Source organism: Pholis gunnellus (genome assembly GCF_910591455.1).
Source record: "Pholis gunnellus genome assembly, chromosome: 22".
Taxonomy (NCBI): Eukaryota; Metazoa; Chordata; class Actinopteri; order Perciformes; family Pholidae; genus Pholis; species Pholis gunnellus.
The window spans coordinates 17,054,186-17,075,131 of NC_136549.1; the positions used below are offsets into that span (position 1 = coordinate 17,054,186).

At 41.8% G+C, this 20,946-nt stretch overlaps 1 protein-coding gene across 2 annotated transcripts; it reads left to right on the forward strand.

Annotated features, from left to right (window-relative positions):
• Nucleotides 1-3,212: 3,212 nt before the first annotated feature.
• cpm (carboxypeptidase M) lies at nt 3,213-18,940 on the forward strand. 2 transcript variants are annotated; one of them, XM_079183418.1, is made up of 10 exons: nt 3,213-3,346; nt 5,088-5,261; nt 6,830-6,927; nt 12,092-12,264; nt 14,882-14,981; nt 15,213-15,318; nt 15,831-16,001; nt 16,954-17,106; nt 17,228-17,376; nt 18,041-18,940. In XM_079183418.1, the coding sequence occupies exons 2-10, from the start codon at nt 5,102-5,104 to the stop codon at nt 18,308-18,310; spliced, it is 1,380 nt and encodes a 459-aa protein (XP_079039544.1). In that variant the 5' UTR covers nt 3,213-3,346; nt 5,088-5,101; the 3' UTR covers nt 18,311-18,940. The 2 variants fall into 2 exon arrangements, with proteins under 2 accessions (XP_079039544.1, XP_079039545.1); XM_079183419.1 differs by having other exon boundaries at nt 3,339-3,443.
• Nucleotides 18,941-20,946: the final 2,006 nt, after the last annotated feature.

Genomic DNA, 20,946 nt, shown 5'->3' on the forward strand with positions numbered 1-20,946 from the left:
CTCACACTGTCTGTTTTCTTCCTGTTTGTTTTCATAGCTGTGTCTCTGTCTCTCACCGCAAAATACTGTGGAAGTACCAAGAGGATGTGAAGTCTCTGCCTTCACAAACCCAAACCTGTCTAACCCGTCTAAGAGAAAGTGTAGCTCCATGCCAACTTCCCTCCGCCTCTCTGCACTCACTCACACCACCGATCAACCTGAGGTAAAGACTGAGATGGAACATTTAAGTCATCAATCTTCATGCATGCCAAGATATTTGTTGAGTTCTTGCAAAGAAAGCAAACACATGCAAACGCAAATTTGGTTTTCCCCAGCGGGGATAAGAGTGATGAGTCAGCTGGCAGTCACTGGCGGTATCAATCAGGCAATAGAAGGTGATGTGAGAAAGTGTGAGTCACCGCAAGTAGTAGTAGAGCCAGGGAAGCTGTTTCAATTCTTTATGCTAAGCTAAGCTAACGAACTAGCGCCTGTGGCTACATATTTAGGCCTTCAATGGCCATACAACCTCTTCTAGGCCCTCCGCAACCTCCTCAAGGACCACTGGACCCTCTTAAAGTCCACCTCAGAGAGGTAATCTCCATGTATTCCCCTTGAATGTTTCTCCTTTCTTTGATTCAAAGTTTCAGAGACGCACCGGTGAATCACCATCGCCGTGTTTTATTAAATGAGGTTTCAATTACGCCGAGACGGACGAGTGCATCAGTGATGTTGTAGCTGTCGCTCATCCCTCCAGCTTCATTAACTTCCTGTTTCTGAACCTCTCTCATCTCCTTGACCGTGTCTGTTTGAAATGGGCTGTCAATCAGCCGGACGGGCCTCCGGAGCCGCAATTACTCCGACATTATTACCTCGACGTACGAGACGGATGATTAAAAGAAGAGGTTCTGTGCGGTCGGTTGACTTTAATGCGAGCGCGAGCTGAAAACGCTGAAAACTACACCTGACTCTCACAGTGGAGGAAACGCCAGAATAGTCATTTCAACTGAAAGAGGAGAAAAAGATGCTGAACTTTAACAGCTCAGCTTATATTTACTGTTTCACTAATGCAGAGTGTGCATTGTTCTGGCAGATCAGGAAACAGGAAATGGTTTAAAAGTTGAGATTTTTGTTTCCTGAAACATCTCCAGAACCTTCTCACGAATACCTAAACCTCCACGAGGATTACAACCTTCTCAAGGACCCTAAATACTCATTCAAAGTCTCTTAAGTTTCCTTTGGGTCCCTGCAATCCTCTCAAGGACCCCTACAACCTCCTTAAGGTCCCACCATCCTCTGTGTGGTGAGATTTATGTGGTGAGTATTTGAAGCTGCCATCTTGGCCAGGACCTCCTTGTAAAATAGATTCAAAATCTTAATGTGATTATGATGGATGCATGAAATACATTTGAAATCATGATAAATAAAAGTAGCACAGAAGTGTTTTCTAGCTGCAGCCAGCAGATGGCGCCAAATCACCATAACACAGACCTGGTGTCTCTGGAGCATCCTGTTTGAATTCAGCTGGTTTCTTTCTCTCTGTCCTCCATCACAGACTCCTTAGTCCTGGTTTCAGTCTCACTAAAACAGCTGATTCAGGATTTGTGATTTTTAAAATGGAATAGAATTGAATTCAACAGTTAACACCCGAGTAATACATAATATGATCAAGTAATAATACTTTGTGTGTCTGTATTGAGAAATCTAATAGACATGTAATATAATATATATTATAATAAAAAACATATTAACAAAACATAGTTTATTAGAATATAGTATAATATAAATTATAAGGTAAAATGTAGTAATATTATAGTACAAAGTTATATATTTGAAATAGTAAATAGTATAATAAAGTACAAAATGTAAAAATTTGCAAAAACTGGAATGTTTTTTTTTTTTGCTTGAAAAATGTTGAATAATTTATGTTCTGATTAATTGACTAATCATTGCAAAAATGAACACAAACAAAGATATTACAGAAATGTTGAATAAAGGTTTTTTAGATCAAAAAGAGACTTTAATGCCATAAATATATTATAATAAATCAAAACAATAATATGTAAAGAAGTGGGTTTAAAAGCATAAAGGGAAAGTGTGAAGTTGTCATATAGATTACATCATCTTTAAATGATTCTGATGGAGAATATGTCTTATTTAATGCTGCCACTTGGGGGCGCCAGCGTAGAATTTTACAAAATCCACACAAACTGTAAACCCAACTAAACTCTAACATTTCATGTTAAGATCATGATGAAATGTGCTGAATGAGTCACTTTTAGGAGTAAAACACCAGAATTTATTTCATTATTTGTCATCAATATTTCAGTTTCTTGCCTAACGTGAAGCTCTGAATGTAAATCGTCGTCTAAGTGTGTCTCTAAATTCAAGATTAAGGACTTTAAACTTCCTTTTTGTGTTTTATTGAAGTCATTCTGGCTGTAGACGGTATATTCCCCTCTGTTCACCCTCTTTGTGTCACTCTATCAGGCACTTAAAGGTGCAGGTGTGCACCTCATGTGTGTGTGATTTAGTGCCATCTAGTGGTGAAGCTGCAGATTGCATCCAACTGAATAACCCTCCGCTCACTCCTCCCTTCCATTAAGAGAACTACGGTTTCCTTTAGGGAACGTAACAATGTGAAAGGTTCTCTCTAGAGCCAGTGTTTGATTTGGCCTCTTTGGGCTTCCGTAGGCACATGGCGGTGGCGGACTCCGCCTCCAGTTCGCGAAAAAAGCAGAAAAGAAGGGCTTATTTTCACGGAAACAATGATTATTTTAGGTGATTCTACACTAATTCAAACATAGTTCTATATATTATATCACATTTCTGTTAATAAATCCTGCGCACTGCTCCTTTAATTTACTGTCCACCATTTTATTATAGTGTTCGAATTCAAAGTGTGTATTTATTCAGAAAAATATGTCACAATGGAAAGAAAAAGGTGTGTTTTAAATTTAAAATAAGATGTAATACTTAACAAAACAACCATATGTACTTTACATTAAAAACACACTAATATATGTTATATTTCTGCCATTTTAGACACATTTATTGAGAAAAGTAGCCTCTTTATTCACTGAATGAATCAAATGTCTGTTTCATTCATAAACCTGTTGAATGCACCCAACACACACACACACACACACACACACACACGCACACTCCTCTAAGCTCCGCCCCTTCCGAGGAGAGAGACCGGGAGACCCGCTGGTGAATAAGTTAACGTTCATTGAAAGAAGCGGACAGACGGATCCGGACCCGTCTTTTTTTAACCCGTCTCACCTCAGCAGGAGTCCCGCCGCTGTGGTCGGTGTTGGTCGGTGTTGGAGGCGCGTAACGGACCGGAGGACCGACAGGAAGCGTCCAGGTGAGACCTGCTGATCTGAACTGTTATCGGCTGATTATCGATCAGCAGTCGGGCTCCTAGAATATCCACACACACTGGACTTTAGTACACATTCCAGGTACTTGTACTTCCATGTTCTGCTGCTTTATACTTCTACTCCAATACAGCTGAGAGGTATTCTATTACAATAACAATAGAGGTTTAATAGGATTTAATGTACTTAAGAATATAACAATTCATCATGTTTTATGTGTTTTATATAAAATATATTAAACTAAACAGTAAAATATGAAGAATGCATCAGGAGGCCTAATAATAATCCTATAATATATAATTATTGTGTCATGTTTCAGCATCATACTTTGACTTTTGATATAAATACATGCAGCTTGCATACTTTTACACAAAATACTTTGAATTGAGGACTTTTACTTACAGAGTACACAGTACGATACTTGTACTTAAGTAAAGGATCTGAATACTTCTAGTTACTTTGCAGATCCAGATTACTAATACAAAATATGATCAACAAATACATTATGATGTATTATGACTACGAAGCCGTTAATACAATATTTCTCTAATATTTCATAATAATTAGTTGGTTGTCTCAGTGGTGATCAGACATGTTTGTTTGTATAATATATATATATTGTAATATTCATAGATCTAATTATATTGTTTATGGTTTGTATATGAACTGAGTTTATACATTATATGTTTCTGTAATATTTAATGTTTCTATTCATCTTCTGTAAATAATGTATGTGTCATCCTGAGGCCAAGTTTATGAGTGAACTTTGTTGTTGAAGATTAAACACATATACATATATATATATATATTTATATATATATATGTATATATACACCTATATACATATATATATATATATATATATATATATATATATGTATATAAACACCTATATACACCATATATAGGTGTTTTAAAGGGTTCGTTCAGATTCACTGAATTCACACAAAAACACAAACAAACAGCCAGAAACTCCTAATCGAGTGTACTAATACACTGACTGTGTAGAAGTACCTCATACGACCACACAACTGTCCCTTTAATCTAAACTAACCAGCAAATCAACTCAATCTGAGAATAAACTGAAATAAAATCAACTCAGCTTCATTTAAAACAGCAGAATAATTCAAAATCAGATGAAACAGTGAAGTCCAGAGAGTTCTGATGAACCGATCAGCTGTGACAGGAACCTGTTTGATGACGGCGTTCCTCGAGGTTTACAGACAACACTTACTGTGTTACTGTCAGTATGAACAACAGAAGACAAAGAAACTCGTTTAAGTTAAAATGTGCTTCAGTTTCACATTAAAAGTGACAAATCTAAGTTCAGTTTCTTCCTGCTGACAGCTTTATTTTGAAAGTCACCCTCCACTTCCTGGATGAACGCTTCTCTTTCTCACATCACTCCTCTGCTCCACATAATTGCTTTTTTTTTAATGAAATGACAAATCGAGCTTCCGTTTAATTATTTCCTCACGTTTCATTGTTCTTCTCACATTGTTCATGATTGATTAAACTCAGTTATTAACTTCTCGGTCCATTAAATGTCTCACAGTAGTGTTAAATGTCAGGATTCCTTAAAGCTCAATGAGACGTAATCAAATGTATTGTTCATTGATATTAAGCTGATAAAAGACGACTCAGCGTTTTTACGCTTCCTGTTCCCTCGTCTTTAACTCAAAGTTTAACTCCAGCTGAAGAGATTCTAACGTCTAGTTCCTCCGTCAGGTGTGACCGCAGTGATGTCATCGCTCCTCCTCCTCCTCCTCATCCTCCTCAGCCGGGCCTCGGCGCTGGAGTTTCGTTACCACGACAACCGTGAGATGGAGCGGTACCTCGTCCAGACCAGCGAGTCGAACCCCGACATCACTCACCTGTACAGCATCGGGCAGTCGGTCAGAGGTAACGGCTCACCTGTCTGTCTGTTCACCTGTCTGTCTGTTCACCTGTCTGTCTGTCTGTACGTCCGTCTGTCTGTTGTCTGTCTGTCTGTTGTCTGTTGTCTCTCTGTTTGTCTCTCTGTCTCTCCCTCTGTCTCTCTGTCTGTTGTCTGTCTGTCTGCTCACCTGTCTGTCTGCTCACCTGTCTGTCTGTCTGTCTCTCTGTCTGTCTGTCTGTTGTCTGTCTGTCTGTTGTCTGTCTGTCTGTCTGTCTGTCTGTCTCTCTGTCTCTCTGTCTGTTGTCTCTCCCTCTGTCTGTCTGTTGTCTGTCTGTCTGTTGTCTGTCTGTCTGTCTGTCTGTCTGTCTGTCTGTCTCTCTGTCTGTCTGTCTGTCTGTCTGTCTCTCTGTCTGTCTGTGTGTAAAAACTCATTTTTAAAGATATGAAACTAGAAGTTCTTTACATTCGCCAAACAAAAAAACCAATTGGAGACTTTATGTGATAATGATGACATCATGATTCATAATTATCTCAATCATGATGTCATAATTATGGTTTTATCTGTGTGTGGTCGGTGTGTGTGTGTGTGTGTGTGTGTGTGTGTGTGTTGCTGTTTGTGTGTCCGTACGACGGGACTCTAAACGTGGTTTATTTAATCTGGGGGACGTCTTAATCTGGCTAATTACTCAAACACACACACACACACACACACACACACACACACACACACACACACACAGCTAATCTGTGCTAATCTAGGACACCAGCTGGCCTGCGTCCAACCTGTGTGTGTGTGTGTGTGTTTGCAGCGAGCCAGTTTTTCCATCATGTTGCTTTAAAGACACATTTTACTACTGTTTAGTGTGTGTGTGTGTGTGTGTGTGTGTGTGTGTGTGTGTGTGTGTGTGTGTGTGTGTGTTACAGACTTGCTGTGGCCTGCAGAGCTTCATTCATTCCTCTGCAATAGTTACAGTCGTTGTGTTTACATGGAAACCTTTACGCTCTGATTAATCAGACTTTAATAATCTGATTAAAGGAGCAAACATTGTGATCATCATGTCCTCTCCTCCATTACTCAGCAGGTTCCACATTAATGAAGAGCTCTTCAACCAGCATCGCTGCACATCGTAGCGTTCCATCTCGTGTGTTTGTGGAGCGCTCTGGTTTGAGGTGGAGACAACAATAATCCTGTCACACCGCGGTTAATGAGTCCATGAATAACTCGTTGGTGGGTCGCTCACGTCTCGTTAAACATTAGCTCCAGTCTGAGCTCAAGTCACACAGTTCAGCGTCTGTCTGTCTTTAGAAAGAAGAGACTTGGCAACCTTTAAAAACTAAAAGAAACAAGATTCATTTACATATTCCCCAGATTGTGATTGTGATCGACATAACTCAGAATATCCAAACTGAATGTGTTTACACGAACAATATCGTCATATTGTGAAAACTAGTGTAACATGCATGTGAGCGGCCTCTCTGCTCTCTCGCTGCTGCATTAGGTTGGAGAACATCAGCAGATGTTCTTCAGATGTTCCTCAGATGTTCCTCAGACTGTAACTCGTGGATGTAAAGAACGTTCTGTGTCTCTCAGGTCAGACGCTCTGGGTGTTGGCTCTCGGTCTCAGTCCTCGCAGTCACACCGTCGGCATCCCCGAGTTCAAATATGTGGCTAACATGCATGGAAATGAGGTGAGCGAACACACACACACACACACACACACACACACACACACACAACAGGACCCCTCCCTGTTGACAGGAAGTAGGAGACTAAAGAGATCAACAAAAGCCATTCAGAGTCAAACACTCCACACACACACACTGTGTATCCAGACGACGGACTGTGTGTGTGTGTGTGTGTGTGTGTGTGTGTGTGTGTGTGTGTGTGTGTGTGTGTGTGTGTGTGTGTGTGAGTCAACATTAAAGAATTAGGCAGCATTATGAAACAAATCTACGGATCTTATGACTTCAACAGCAAGCGAGAGGAAGAAATAACTTTATTGACAGAAGTTGAAACGCACAAAGCGGCTCAGTGAGGAAGAATAAATCTCCTGATGAATCCTTTAAAGATCATCAGAGCTGGCCGAAGACCTCCGGGTTGGACCAGGACCCGTCTGCTCTCAGGTTGTCAAAATAGGATTTTGAGCAACGTTTTAATCCCATAACTGCGTTTCTTTAAGTCCGTCGCTGTTTCATAACCGTGAGATCTGAAGATGCTTCAGCATCTATGAAGTCCTGATTCCTTCAACGCAAGATATGCAAAAAAAAGGGCCTTAAACCTGCATTCTAGATCTAAAAACATGAGCAGAGTCACGTGAACCGTAGATTATTACATCATAGTGTGGTTTGTCATGGGCCCCTGTCGTGTAGACAAGTTAACGAATTGAGTTCGAGGCGTTTACTTAGATTCAAGCAATAGTTTTATTTATCACAGAGATATCAGCCGAGCAGTTAAACGTGCACGGTCCTAACAGTTCCTCTCCGAGTGAGAGCAACGTGAAAAGGCGCTTGGACACGGCAGCGCGGTAAGTTTTGTAGGTTCTCCTTAAAGGAGCCATTGGTCAAAGTCAAGGTGCAGGCGGGATCGATTTTAGCAGAGCGACGGCCTGGTTGGAGCACTGAGCATATCCGCTCCGATGCGTCTTCAGTGTGTGTGTGTGTGTGAAAGCCTAACAGGCTCCAAAGTGTGACGTCTACGTTTTGCTATCCCAAGCTGTGGTACGTACTGTTCTCAGCTGGCAGTTTACTCCAAGATTTGATATCAGTGTATAGTTGCCCAAGCGTGGCCTTCAGAGTTACAGTTTTCTCATTCCTTTGTTCAGGCGAGTGCTGGAACGCCCCGCCTGGAGTTTTAACCCTTCATAACCTGTAACTCACAACTCCGCTAATTAGCACATAACGCTCTGATTAAGTGTATTTACATAACACCCCCATTAAATATGCGATCTGGAGATCTACAGTGAGTCGCTAGTCGTTAGTCTTAAAATGCTAACGTTACAAATCAGTGTTTTATAAATCTGTGTTTTTAGATACGGAGCAGAGCCGTACGGGACGCTCCACTGAGTTCAAGCTCCGTTCATTAACAATGAGTGCTGGTTTTTCACAGCAACATATAAAATAAAGCTAAATAAATTGAAATATAGAAAACATTAAAAGTGTCAGCATAGAGGTTAATCAAATCAGAACCATGTGATTCATGATATATTATAGATGTAATATATATTTCAGATAGTGAGACAAAACTTAAATGTATAAACTCAAAGTTTTAAAGGAATAAGACGAAATAAATGAGTGAAAAAACATCGTCATCTGGTTACTGTGGTGACGGCCTACGGCTGATCACACTGTGTGTGTGTGTGTGTGTGTGTGTGTGTGTGTGTGTGTGTGTGTGTGTGTGAAAGTCAAAGGAAATGTCCTTAAATAGACAAGTCACGCCTCAACGCACACACACACACACACACACACACTTAGACAGTGTGTTACACAGTCAGCAAACAGAATCAGCGGAGTGTGTCGGTTTCGGAAGGAAACTTCCAGAAAAAAGGCCTTTTCACCGAGTCCACTCACACACACATAACAGCAGGAATGTCGCCTCTGTGGAAGAAGTTGAAAAGGTGTCGCGTAGAGATCGTTGTGCGTGTGAATGTCAACAGTTCCCAGAGAGAGAATCTTCCGCTGTGACGTGAGTTTCATCTCCCGCGAGGCCGACGAACACTTAATGTCCTCGTTTATACTGCGAAGATGAAGAAACTTGATCCTGATATGGTTCACCAGACAGCGACGTTCACCGTCACAAAAGTGCTGCGCAGAACAAGCAACTTACTGACGATTGAGGCGTGAAAATGTGAAGTTTTACTTGTCTTGAAAACATCCTCTGAGGAGCATGAACGGGCTCAGTAAATCACGTGAAGTAGACAGTAGTTGTGCAAAAGTGTTGAACAGAACAAGCAACTTACTGACGATTTAGAAATATCTCAACAACTATTCGATGGATTGCCATGATGTTTAGTAACAGACGTTCATGGTCATGAGAGGATGAATCCTACTGACGTTTATCATCCCTTGATTTTTTATTTTTCTTTCTCCAGCACCACCAGCTGGTCAAAGTTTTCCCATATTCTAAAAAAAGATGTCAACATCAGCGGGATGAAATGGCAGTCATGGTTCCCAGAGGATGAATCCTTTGGCGTAGCAGCAGACATTCTGTTTGTGAAGGCGTGTGCATGTTTTCTGTGCCCGCTCATCGTTTGTACATCTGGCCTCCTGATAGGAAACCGTGTTGTTTGACAAAACTTCCAAAAACACAGGAAGCAAAAACAACGTCCGAAATCAAACGCTCGGACAGAAAGACGTCAGACGTCTGAGGGATGTTTCCGTCCTCGACGTTCAGACGAGAAGTCAGAAAACACTCGTCTTTCTTCTGACAGAGCGCCGCTCAGTCAGCAGCAGGAATGCAGCCCGTCGTCGCTGATCCTGAGAAGAATGTACAGTAACGTCAAATAAACCAGACGTCTTTCGACAGCTTTAATCTGCTCTCCTCCTCTGACATGTTTCTCAGCTCTTATTGCATATTTCTGTCTCTACGGAAGGCGACGTCTGTCATTTGGTGAAGTATCTCAACAAATATTGGATGGGTTGCAATGAAATCAAACAGAAGGTGAACTTTGAGGATCCTGCTGCGCCTCAATGAGGGTTCGCGTTGGTGGAATTTTGTGAAATAACAATTGGATGGATTGTCATGAAATTTGGTTTCCACATTCATGTTCCCCTGAGGATGAGTTGCACTGAATTTGATGATCCACTGACTTTTCATCCGGCGCCATCAGCTGATCCAATACCTTGACGTACTGTCTTTTACAAACCAAGTCCCTATTTTTACGTTTATAAATTGTCACACTTTTAAAAATACATACAAACTCACGTCCTGAAACTTCAGTAAAGTTTTTGAATCATGTTGTATTTTCTACAGTTACCTGTATTTATATCTAGAGCAGTAGTCAGACTGTTTATCTTTGTTTGAGCAGTCCTGCAGGATTTTATACACACGGTTTGCAAAAGAAAATTAAGCGGCAACCATTTTGATAATCGATTATTCATTTTTAAGCAAAAAAAGGCAAACATCTGCTGGTCCCAGCTTCTTAAATATGAGGATTTGTCTTTTTTCTTTGTCATAAATGACTGTAAATTGAATGCTTTTGGGTTTTGGACAAAGGAGGTAATCTGAAAATGTCTTTTTGGGATCAAGGAAATTGTGTTTTATAGACGAAACAAAAGGAAACAATCTGCAGTTAAACAATAATGAAACTAATCATTAATACAGCGTTAGAGGACCCTATATCTTATTCCAAACAGCTGTTTCTGGAGCTAAAAGAAGATGAACTGAACAGCCACGTATCTGCTCCCAGCTTTGCTTTCTTAAAAAACAAGGACATTGTGTGTTTGTGGAAGTGTGGGGGCGAAGAGAGGAGCGAGAGTTTCCCGTCTCTGACTCTGGAACTGTTATCGTTTGTGAGGACATTTGAACTAAAGTGCGTCTCGCTGAACGTTAGCTTACATCTGCTAATGCACGGCAACGTAAACACCAGCGGACGGGCGGGACCCTGTCGTCTACGCTCGGAGGGAAAGCTGCCGTATCCTTCCATCGGAACGCCATAACGGAGAGGAATGTGTCATGATTGATGAGGGTAGCAACGCATCAATAATATGCCTCGTCTGAATGCATGTTAATCACACAATGAGACATTTTAGACGAGTGAATTGCTTAATGTTGCAGCATGAAAATAAAACAACTGGGAAGCAGAGAGTCATGGAAAAACAACGTGACCCGCTGCTCCTTTCTAGTTCAAAGCCACCGGTTAGCATCGATGCTAAGCTATGGTTAGCATTTAGTAGCCAATCAGAGGCAGAGTAGGTGTGGTCTTCCCGCAAGGCATGCTGGGTAGGCTCTCCCGCACATGCGCTGGGACAAATCGGTCACTGACAAAGGCATAAAACACTAACATTTGTGGACTTCTTTTACATTTAATTTACAACAAGAAATACTCGTGTGTGCATCAGAAATATATATTTTTAATTGTTGGTTTCTGTTTACATTCATATACAATGATAAAAAACGTATTTGTGGAGAGAGTTTATGTATAGATCACAGAATACATTCATGAATCCTTCTGTGTGTTTGTGTTTGTATGGAGACTTATCTGACGCCATATTTGAGAGAGAACAAACCACAGTGTGTGTTTGAGGAGAAAGAGACATCACACAATGTTCTGGATTGTAACGTGACGGCTGTAAGGAGAGAAAAGAGCAAACAAAACGATGGCCGACGGCAGCGCTAGTCCTGACACGTGTGTGTGTGTGTGTGTGTCAGCTCTGTAAGCACACACACCTTTTCACCTTTTCCCACCCTTCTCTCTTCCTGTCTCCTGAGGCTCTCATTCATTCACAAAGTTGTTTTTTTTTATTATTCTCCGTCAAAAGAAGAAGAAAAAACAGCCTCTCACTCGTCTCTGGATCGCGTTTCGATTTCCTCGCTGACTCACGACATCACTTCCTCCCACTCTGTGTTCCAGCAGGAGAGAACATGAAATGTCACGTTAAAAGAGAGATGTTGGAAAGAGGAATGAATGAATAAAACAGCGGAACTGAGCAGCAAAGACGAGAGGAAGTCTGATGATCGCTGTCGCTTGGTTTCATTCTAAAGCACCAGAATTCAACTGTTGATCACATTAACCCGAGAAAATGTAACCACTTAAATTATATTGTTGGTCATATTCTAAGTAACACTTTTATGTGTGTGTGTGTGTGTGTGTGTGTGTGTGTGTGTGTGTGTGTGTGTGTGTGTGTGTGTGTGCAGGTTCTTGGCCGGGTGCTGCTGCTGCAGCTAATTGACGACCTGGTTCGTGGTTACCGCAACAACGAAACGTGGTCGTTGCAGTTACTGAACAACACCCGCATCCACATCTTGCCCACGATGAACCCCGACGGCTTCGACGCGTCGGACACGGACTGCTTGTACAGCCAGGGCAGGTAAACAAAGCTGCATTCTCTCTAGTGACCACCAGGGGGCGACTCCTCTGGTTGTATAGAAGTCTATGAGAAAATGACTCTACTTCTCTCTTGATTTATTACCTCAGTAAACATTGTAAACATGAGTTTATGGTCTCAATCTCTAGTTTCAAGTCTTCTTCAATACAGCATGATGTTCATTTAGTAAATGATGGTCCATTTAGAGTCAAACAGACCATAAAGCAGGGGATGCTTTAGGGGCGGGGCTTACAGTGATTGACAGGTCTCTACCACGGTGGTCTGGGAGTTTTGCGTGTTTTCGTCTTACAACTTTATCTCTTTCAAAGAAAAGTTAATTGGAACATTTTGATCGCCTAAAAATGTTTCAGCGTTCAGTTGTATTTAGCTCCACCCTCTCGTGTTGCAAAAAACCAAGATGGCGACGGCCAAAATGCAGAAACTCAAGGCTTCAAAAACAGCAGGAACCAATGACTGACTACGTCCACTTCTTACATACGCTCTATGCTCCGGTTCACACTGATGTCTCCGTCAGCACCGTTGCCTTTTGTTTGCACCGTTAGCTTCTAGCCGCCGGCTCAGCCGTCGCCATCTTGAGAGCCGTGTGGAGGCAATAGTTATGCTCTGAATTTTAAAGATCCCACTTATTATTTTTGTGTGTGTATTGAAATGATGTAAAGTCATGTTTCTTTTTGCTTTCCCTTCTTCACATTAAAGTAGTCATGTGGTCCCTTATCAATATTAAAATATGAATTATTGGGTTTAAGAGGCTTTTTCAAGGTAAAAAAGAAAGCTGCTGGTTCTGGTCTACAGGGTTGAAACATGTGTGGATGACCAGATGTCAAAACAAGACACACACACTTTGATGTGCACAGACTAAACTGTGTGATGCTCCAACGCCCAAAACACTGATGAGCAGGAAACCAGACACACTGCAGATCGGTATCACACTCACAGATTACCGTCGCGGTCAAAGGCCCTTAAGTATCTAATTAGTAGTGTTTTGACTTCTTCTCATGTGCTGTTTATAGGAGGCTCTCCTGTGTGTGTCTGCGTGTTTGTATTCATCACATTGTGGGGACTTAAATCTGTTCACACAGTCTCATTGTGGGGACAATACGTTTAAGTGTTGACAGTTAAATACAATAGTTTGTTTTTCATTTCAACTTTTAATCAAATTAACCAGAGAAATTACTTGATATTTATGCTGCAGTTTATGTGTGTGTGTGCGTGTGTGTGTGTGTGTGTGTGTGTGTGCGTGTGTGTGTGTGTGTGGTCGGTTTGAGGTCATCACTTTCCAAACCATACAAGGAAACATTTCATTGGAGTCTCAACGTGGAAACAAATCAGCCGATGAGATAATTTGACTTTCAGCTCGACACAGAAACAAACTGGTTTAAAGAATTGTATTGAATCAAATGTTAGTTTTTATTGATCATAGTGAACTTCAAGTCTTATTTTTTAAATACAAACATATTTATCTCACATCCTTTGGCTGGATTTTGGTTTTCTATGGTTTGTCCTACGTTCATTTAAAATGTAATGTCTGCTCTAGTCTATTTCTATTTCTATGTGAATTTAATTTTAGAAGCATGTTGGCTCAAGAGCAGTTAGTCATTACAAAATATATAAAAAATAAAAATACAACATTTTATTTCGAAAATCCTAAGAATTCTCCAAGAAGTATTTTTCTGCTCAATTACAAGTGAAAGTACAGAAAAGTATCAGCGAGCCGTATTTAAAGTAGTGTATAAATAAATAAAGACACAGGATTGTGGGAAACATGAGTGCCTTGCCCATGGGAGCCCCGGCAGCAGCTGCTGTTTCTCTTTAAACTGATGAATATCTGGATCATTATGGGATGGATTGAGACTTGGTTCATGGTCCCTTCAGGATGAACCGTCATCACTTTGAACTCTTCACCGTCAGACGTTTTATTTGTGTTGAATGCGGTAAACATGATATAAACAGTATTATAGGATAAAATACACATTCAACATGTACATGTAGTATTTATTACTTTGCTCTGTTGTATTTGTTTACAGTTTACAGAAAAACTTGTCGGTACTTCATCTTTTTATATAAATATTTATATTTACACATTTATTTATTATTTGTATTTTTCTCCCCCCTTCTTCCACCTCCTCTCTCTTCCCTCTCTCCTCCTCCTCCTCCTCCTCCTCCTCCTCCTCCTCCTCCTCCTCTCCTCCTTCTGTTCTCTCTCGTTTCTTCCTCTCCTCCGCCCTCTCCTCTCTCTTCCCTCTCTCCTCCTCCTCCTCCTCCTCCTCCTCCTCCTCCTCCTCCTCCTCCTTCTGTTCTCTCTCGTTTCTTCCTCTCCTCTGCCCTCTCCTCTCTCTTCCCTCTCTCCTCCTCCTCTCCTCCTCTCCTCCTCTCCTCCTCCTTGCTTTCTATATCTGTGTATACAGTGATTTAAACATGAATGAATCTGATTCTGTCAGTTTGTCTTCAGACTTTCGTTAGTTTGACGAAAGATTCAAATCGAATCGTTTCACCAAAAGTAAAACCCACAAGCTCTCCGACCTCTGACCTCTGACCTCTGACCTCTGCGGTGTCGCTGCTGTATATTTGGCTTGTTCTCAGTGACGTTTGTGTGTTTCAGGCCAAACAATAATGGCGTCGACCTGAACAGGAACTTCCCCGATGCGTTCGCTGGTCTCCGGAGGACTCAGCAGCTGGAGGAGGAGCAGAGGGAGAAGGAGGTCTGAGAGTCAAACACGTTCTGCTGCTTTTAAACATCAACTCATGAACTTCTGTTTTATATTCGGATGAAGTAAAGTGTCCACCAAGTTGAAAATAGTCCCCAAACAACAAGCCCTATTTCCTCCAGTTTCTTAAAATACAAACTACAGAGCGTCACCGTCGTTTCCTTAAATCAACATGTTTGAAGGAACCCTCTGTGATTGGCCGGTCGCTGTGTGACGTGTCTTCAGGTCAGAGCTGTGATTGGCTGGTTGAGGACCGAGAGCTTCGTCCTCTCTGCCAACCTTCACGGAGGAGCGATGGTGGCCAGTTATCCTTATGACAGCAGCAACGGAGGTGAACACACACACACACACACACACACACACACACACACACACACACATTCCGTGCATCATGCTGCGTTACGGTTTGTCTTGTATTTTGGTTTACTGAAAACAATTTTCTAAATATACGATTTGGAACGCAAGCTTCTAAAACACACTTCAGGAGGTTTGTGTGACGGCGCCCTCTGCTGGTAGACAGTGAAGCAGCTAGTTCACAGAATAAACACCAATAAATAATAGAATAATAGAATATTAGAATATTAGAACATTAGAAAATGAACATTGTAAAAGAAGTTCTCCGTAAAATAAACCAGCAGGAACACGACACAGAAGCTCTGTTAGTCCAGTTCAATACATAATAAGATAAATAATAAACCAGACTTTTTTGTATTAATATATTTTATTTTGAAATCTAAATTCTTTCATTCATGCTTTGATATTTTATTTTGAAGTGCGTCTCTCATTAGAGCAGATATTTTCACGTTAATTCAATTAAAAACTGGCTCCCGTTGGTCCGTGCAGGCAGCGAGCTGGTGGGCGGGGCCAGCGTCACGCCCGATAACGACGTGTTCCTCCACCTGGCCAAGGTGTACTCCCACAGCCACGCCTCCATGCACCGGGGCGACCTCTGCAGCGACACCAGGCCGTTCCTGGACGGAGTCACCAACGGGTACCAGTGGTATCCTCTGTCAGGTCAGCACGCCGCTATTCATAGGATCCCACAGGATCCACGGCAGCCAATCAGGAAGGGGTATTCTGTCTGTTTTTATAACGAAATAGAACAACAACAGATGCATTTCTACGTTTTTATTTCGTGGTTTTTGACTCATTATGGAAGGTTTGTAACGCTTTAAATGAACTTTGTTAGTCCGTCTGCTCTGAGCGCTCTGAGCTCAGTCGTGAAACCTGCAGACAGAACTGATCCGGTTTCCTGCTGCAGAAACCGGATCTCTGTGACCCGGATCCCCTGACAGAGACGTCACCTGAGGGAGCTGAACTCTGCAGCTTCACACGGACAAAAAACACTGAACACATCATTGAATGACTTTTTGTATGAAAGAAATACTCCGATGTTATTCTGTTGTTATTCTTTATTAGAATAATTCAGTATTTTACAATTTCTAGTAGGAATATACATTTTCAACAAGGTTTTCTTTTTTGTAAAACACATCTAAACTCAACAGAAACTAAATAAACTCATGAAAACCGTCTCGGTTAAATATCTCGACTGTTCCATCAACCAAACACCTTTAATTCACAGAGTTAGTTGTGAAACTGAGCCGGTTCTACCCGGTTTACTAGCTTAGTTCCTCTGTTTCCAAATTGGGGGACAGGAAATGCATCGTGCGCAAAGGATTGTGGGTGTTTTTAGGAGCGCGTAGGACACACACACACACACACTTGGATCCTGGACATTGGGTTTTGATGATGTAGCATCTTTGAAGTTCAGCCTCTGGAGGATCCGTCCTTAAATTTGAGAAACAAGCAGCTGAACACAGAATCCTTCAAACACAAAGACACAGATTTGGTTTGAAGTTTGAAAGGGAAATGTTCTCCTCCTTTGGACGGACGATATTTGTTTATGTGTCGTCTTACTGTGTGTGTGTGTGTGTGTGTGTGTGTGTGTGTGTGTGTGTGTGTGCAGGTGGGATGCAGGACTATAACTATGTGTGGGCTCAGTGTTTGGAGTTGACTCTGGAAGTTTCCTGCTGCAAGTTTCCTCCAGTCCAACAACTTCCTGCTCTGTGGACCGACAACAGGAAGTCTCTGCTGGCCTTCATCCAGCAGGTCCACCTGGGTCAGTACCTGTCTGTCTGTCCACCTCTACAGACTGTATATCTGTATCTACCGTATCTAACTTTCTTTGTTTCTTTTGACCTTGATACTATCTGTGTATATGTGTGTGTATTTGTGTTCAGGTGTCAAAGGTCGTGTGTTCGATGGCTCCGGAGTGCCGGTCCAGAACGCGGTGGTGGAGGTCAGAGGTCGCAGGAATATGTGTCCGTTCAACACCGACCGACACGGAGAATATTACAGACTGCTGCTGCCTGGAAACTACAACTTCACAGTAAACACACACACAACGATAATACAGCGACCTCTAGTGGTGGAACATATATATATATACGTATATATATATATATATTTATATATATCTATCTCTTCAACCACAGTGTAGTAACAACATGTTTAAATACATCTTTGTAATTAGGGCCCGAGCACCGAAGGCCCGATTGAAGGGAAAATAATGAAAGTTTACCAAAAACCCAACAGGAAGTCAGACTTTTTTAATTCAATTTGCCATTTTAGTCCATTTTTAGCCATTTTTATAGACCTTAACGATCAAAAGTTAGCAAACCTTTGTGTTTTCATGCGACATTGAAGAAGCGCATTTCGCCATTAAACAGGAAGTTGTTGAAACTTCAGCATACTTTGTCCGATCTTCTCCAAATTTCTCAAACATCAGAAGGGTCCAGTCCTGAGGACATTTACATGCCAATATAGAAGCCTAGCGTTGCCCCGCCCACTGTAGCCCCGCCCACTTTAATAACTCATGAACCGTTTGTCACGATCTCTGGTTGGAGGCTTCATTGCGCTCAGCAGAGACTTCCTGTTTTGTTGTCAGTACCCCTGGTGGGACGCCTTCATGTCTCTATGTTGTGTTGATTTTCCGGTGCGTAGAATGTTTCACTCACACTCTCACGTGACATTAACTTTCTTCTGATTGACAGGTGACGTACCCGGGTCACGAGGTTCTGACGGAGACGCTAACCGTCCCTTATGGTCCCGATCACTACTCCGCCATGAAACACGACTTCATGTTACGCCACATCCCCACTAAGACTGGTCACACCTTGGCTTCCCCCACCTCGGCTAACCTCACCCCTACCTGTAACTACACTTTACACCTGGAGGCGGGCGGAGCCGCCTTCAGGCCCACGTGGACGGTGCTGAGCGCGGGGCTCGGACTGGCGGCGGCGCTACGACACCTGATCGGCTGAAGAGGCCCGGCGTCGAACCTCAACCTGCAAGAAAACAAACAAAGAACAAAAACCTGGTGGTCCTCCAGAAGGTTCTGATGTTTCAGATGTTTTATTGTTCATCGGTGGAGATTGACTCGTCATATTTACTTTAAGTAAAAAATAATTTATTTGAATGTAAGAAATCGTTTTGTTCAGATGCTCTCTTTGGGGCTTATTATTATCTCGACCAGAAGGTTCGTGCGATCGGTCGCACGGCCACTGCTCTGCGGCTCACTTTTAATAACTGGGACAATGTGTTCAGCTAACCGCTAAAGAACCACCAGTAGACCCACTGCTGAGTACCTCACGGCCACTGCTCTGCGGCTCACTTTTAATAACTGGGACAATGTGTTCAGCTAACCGCTAAAGAACCACCAGTAGACCCACTGCTGAGTACCTCACGGCCACTGCTCTGCGGCTCACTTTCACTGTTTTGTCTGGATTGTTTGGCTCAGCGCTAGCTGAACTACCGATAGACTCGCTGCTGAGTACCTCGCCGCCACTCGGCCTCTGTTATGCAGCCGACAGTTTGATTTGTTTCCTTTTGGTTTTGGCAAGACTGCACGATGTGCCTGATACGACGACTTCAAGCCGGTTGCCTGCAGACATCGCAGCTTGTTTTTGAGTTTAAATGATGGGTTGATAGATTGGTGTCTAGATGGGGGGGGGGGGCAGCTTGAGTTGTTGCAGAAACACCTGGTGGAGATCCGCACTCTGCTGAGTTCACCTTTCTAGTTAACGGAGTGATGATTATGAAAATGTATTTCAAGAAGTGAAATGAACCTCTGACGAGCTGAACATGCCAGAACTTTTTATTTCCAGAGATAAATTGGGGGTTTTCCGATTTCGTCTAAAAGCCAATCCAGCCCCAGACTAAGACGAGGAAGAAGCCCATAACTAAAGGATTTAAGGGAAAAGACAAAGAAGAACCTTCAGGAGATTAATAGCGCAATTACGCTGCCACGTTCCTACATTATGGAGACGAATTCTCCGCAGGAATAAACAGGTATAATCTGTCAGTTCTCTGTATTTTAATGGATCACAGGAGGGAAAACTACCGCCTGAGGATTTTTTGTGTCTTCCCTGCTGAAATGTTCCAGCGTTTTACGAGCGTAGGCATATATATAGTGATAAGGCTCATTAAGTAAAATGGAGCTGGACCGTGTAATCTTATATGTGAGGAGCAGCACTTTAAAATTAGCACCTACAGGGAGTGTTTTTAGAAAGGGTAGTATTTAAACCAGAGGGCGTTGAAATGAAGCGATCCCGGTGACGCCACATTAGGCGTCTATCTGAACTCAATGAGGTGCGTTTGATTCATCGTCAGACACGTTCATACAGGCGTTCATCCGTTCTGCTTATTTCATGTGTGTATATGTGTGTGGTGAGGGTTAAACCATCCCATATATATATATATATATATATATATATATATATATATACAGGACAGTTTAGTCCAGTGGTCCCCAACAAGACAGGGAATGAGAAAAAACACAAAATGCTTTGCTCTATATGTTGCCTTTCTTTACTGTGAAATATTATCTCGTCTCAGATTGCGAGTAAACGTCCACAAATCTGCTTAGAAATCAGCCACAGATCTCGCCTGAGAGTCGCCTCGTTTTTAACTTTTCCAGTGATCGTTGTCTGTTTATCAATGAGAACTCTGCAAACAGGAGCTGCTAATAGTTACTTCGGCATTCTTTTAATTCACTAATTTGTCAAAATATGAAGAAATATAGGCTAAAAATAATGTTGTTAGCCTATATTTAACTAACATTTATCTTCCTGTTTACTCCTCCAAAGCATTATGGGAACTGTAGCTTCACAACTTAGTGCATTATTATCCCCCAAATAGAAATAAGACAGAATTCCATTAATATAAACTTGTTTCGTGTTGAATATTTTTTCAAATTTCAAAGTCCCGTATTTGTAGCCGTAACGGTCGGATCCACTGGTTTAAACGGGGAAACCAGGAGAACCTGATGACTGGGAATCAAACCTGTGACCTCCATCTGTGAGCCTGCTGACCCCTTACAGTATCTGTACACAGTATATATATATTTATATGCAGTATATATACACAGATGCGTATCGGGTTCAGAGCGGCTCCAATGACTAACAGGTGTGACGCCCGTTTGAACGGAGGTCAGTGAACTCGTTCTGCACGTTTCTTTCTCCTCATTTCAAACTTCATTTTTTGCCAAATGTCTTCGACTGTTTTTCTACTTTTGTACCGCGTGATATTAAATATCGCTTCATAACGAACTCCTCTGTGCCGCGTTGGTGACCGCCGGCTTCGGTCACACCTCCAGACCTCACGAACGTTTCTACATTTCTGTTTCATGACGCCGTGAAACATGTCGGTGGATCCACTTACTGCTGAATCCTGCTGGACCTGAAGTAAACCAGGTCACCACTCAGTGAACCGGATCTCAAAGGAAACTTCACATTAAAAGCACAAAACAACAAAAGATTGTGTTGTTTTATTTGTGTTGGTGATCGGCTCCGAAGAAGAAGAATGATTGACGACGACACACTGAAGATAACAGCTTATTATTTACATGATTAGATTTTAAATAGATCACTTAATTCACAATCATATTTTTTTAAGGAAA

What these genes read in the sequence shown, in the direction of transcription:
- cpm (XM_079183418.1), top strand. Translation starts at nt 5,102, where the DNA reads ATGTCATCGCTCCTCCTCCTCCTCCTCATCCTCCTCAGCCGGGCCTCG. An exon ending in TTATGACAGCAGCAACGGAG is followed by an intron (nt 15,319 to 15,830) that starts GTGAACACACAC and finishes TGGTCCGTGCAG; the next exon opens with GCAGCGAGCTGGTGGGCGGG. An exon ending in CTGGAAACTACAACTTCACA is followed by an intron (nt 17,377 to 18,040) that starts GTAAACACACAC and finishes TCTGATTGACAG; the next exon opens with GTGACGTACCCGGGTCACGA.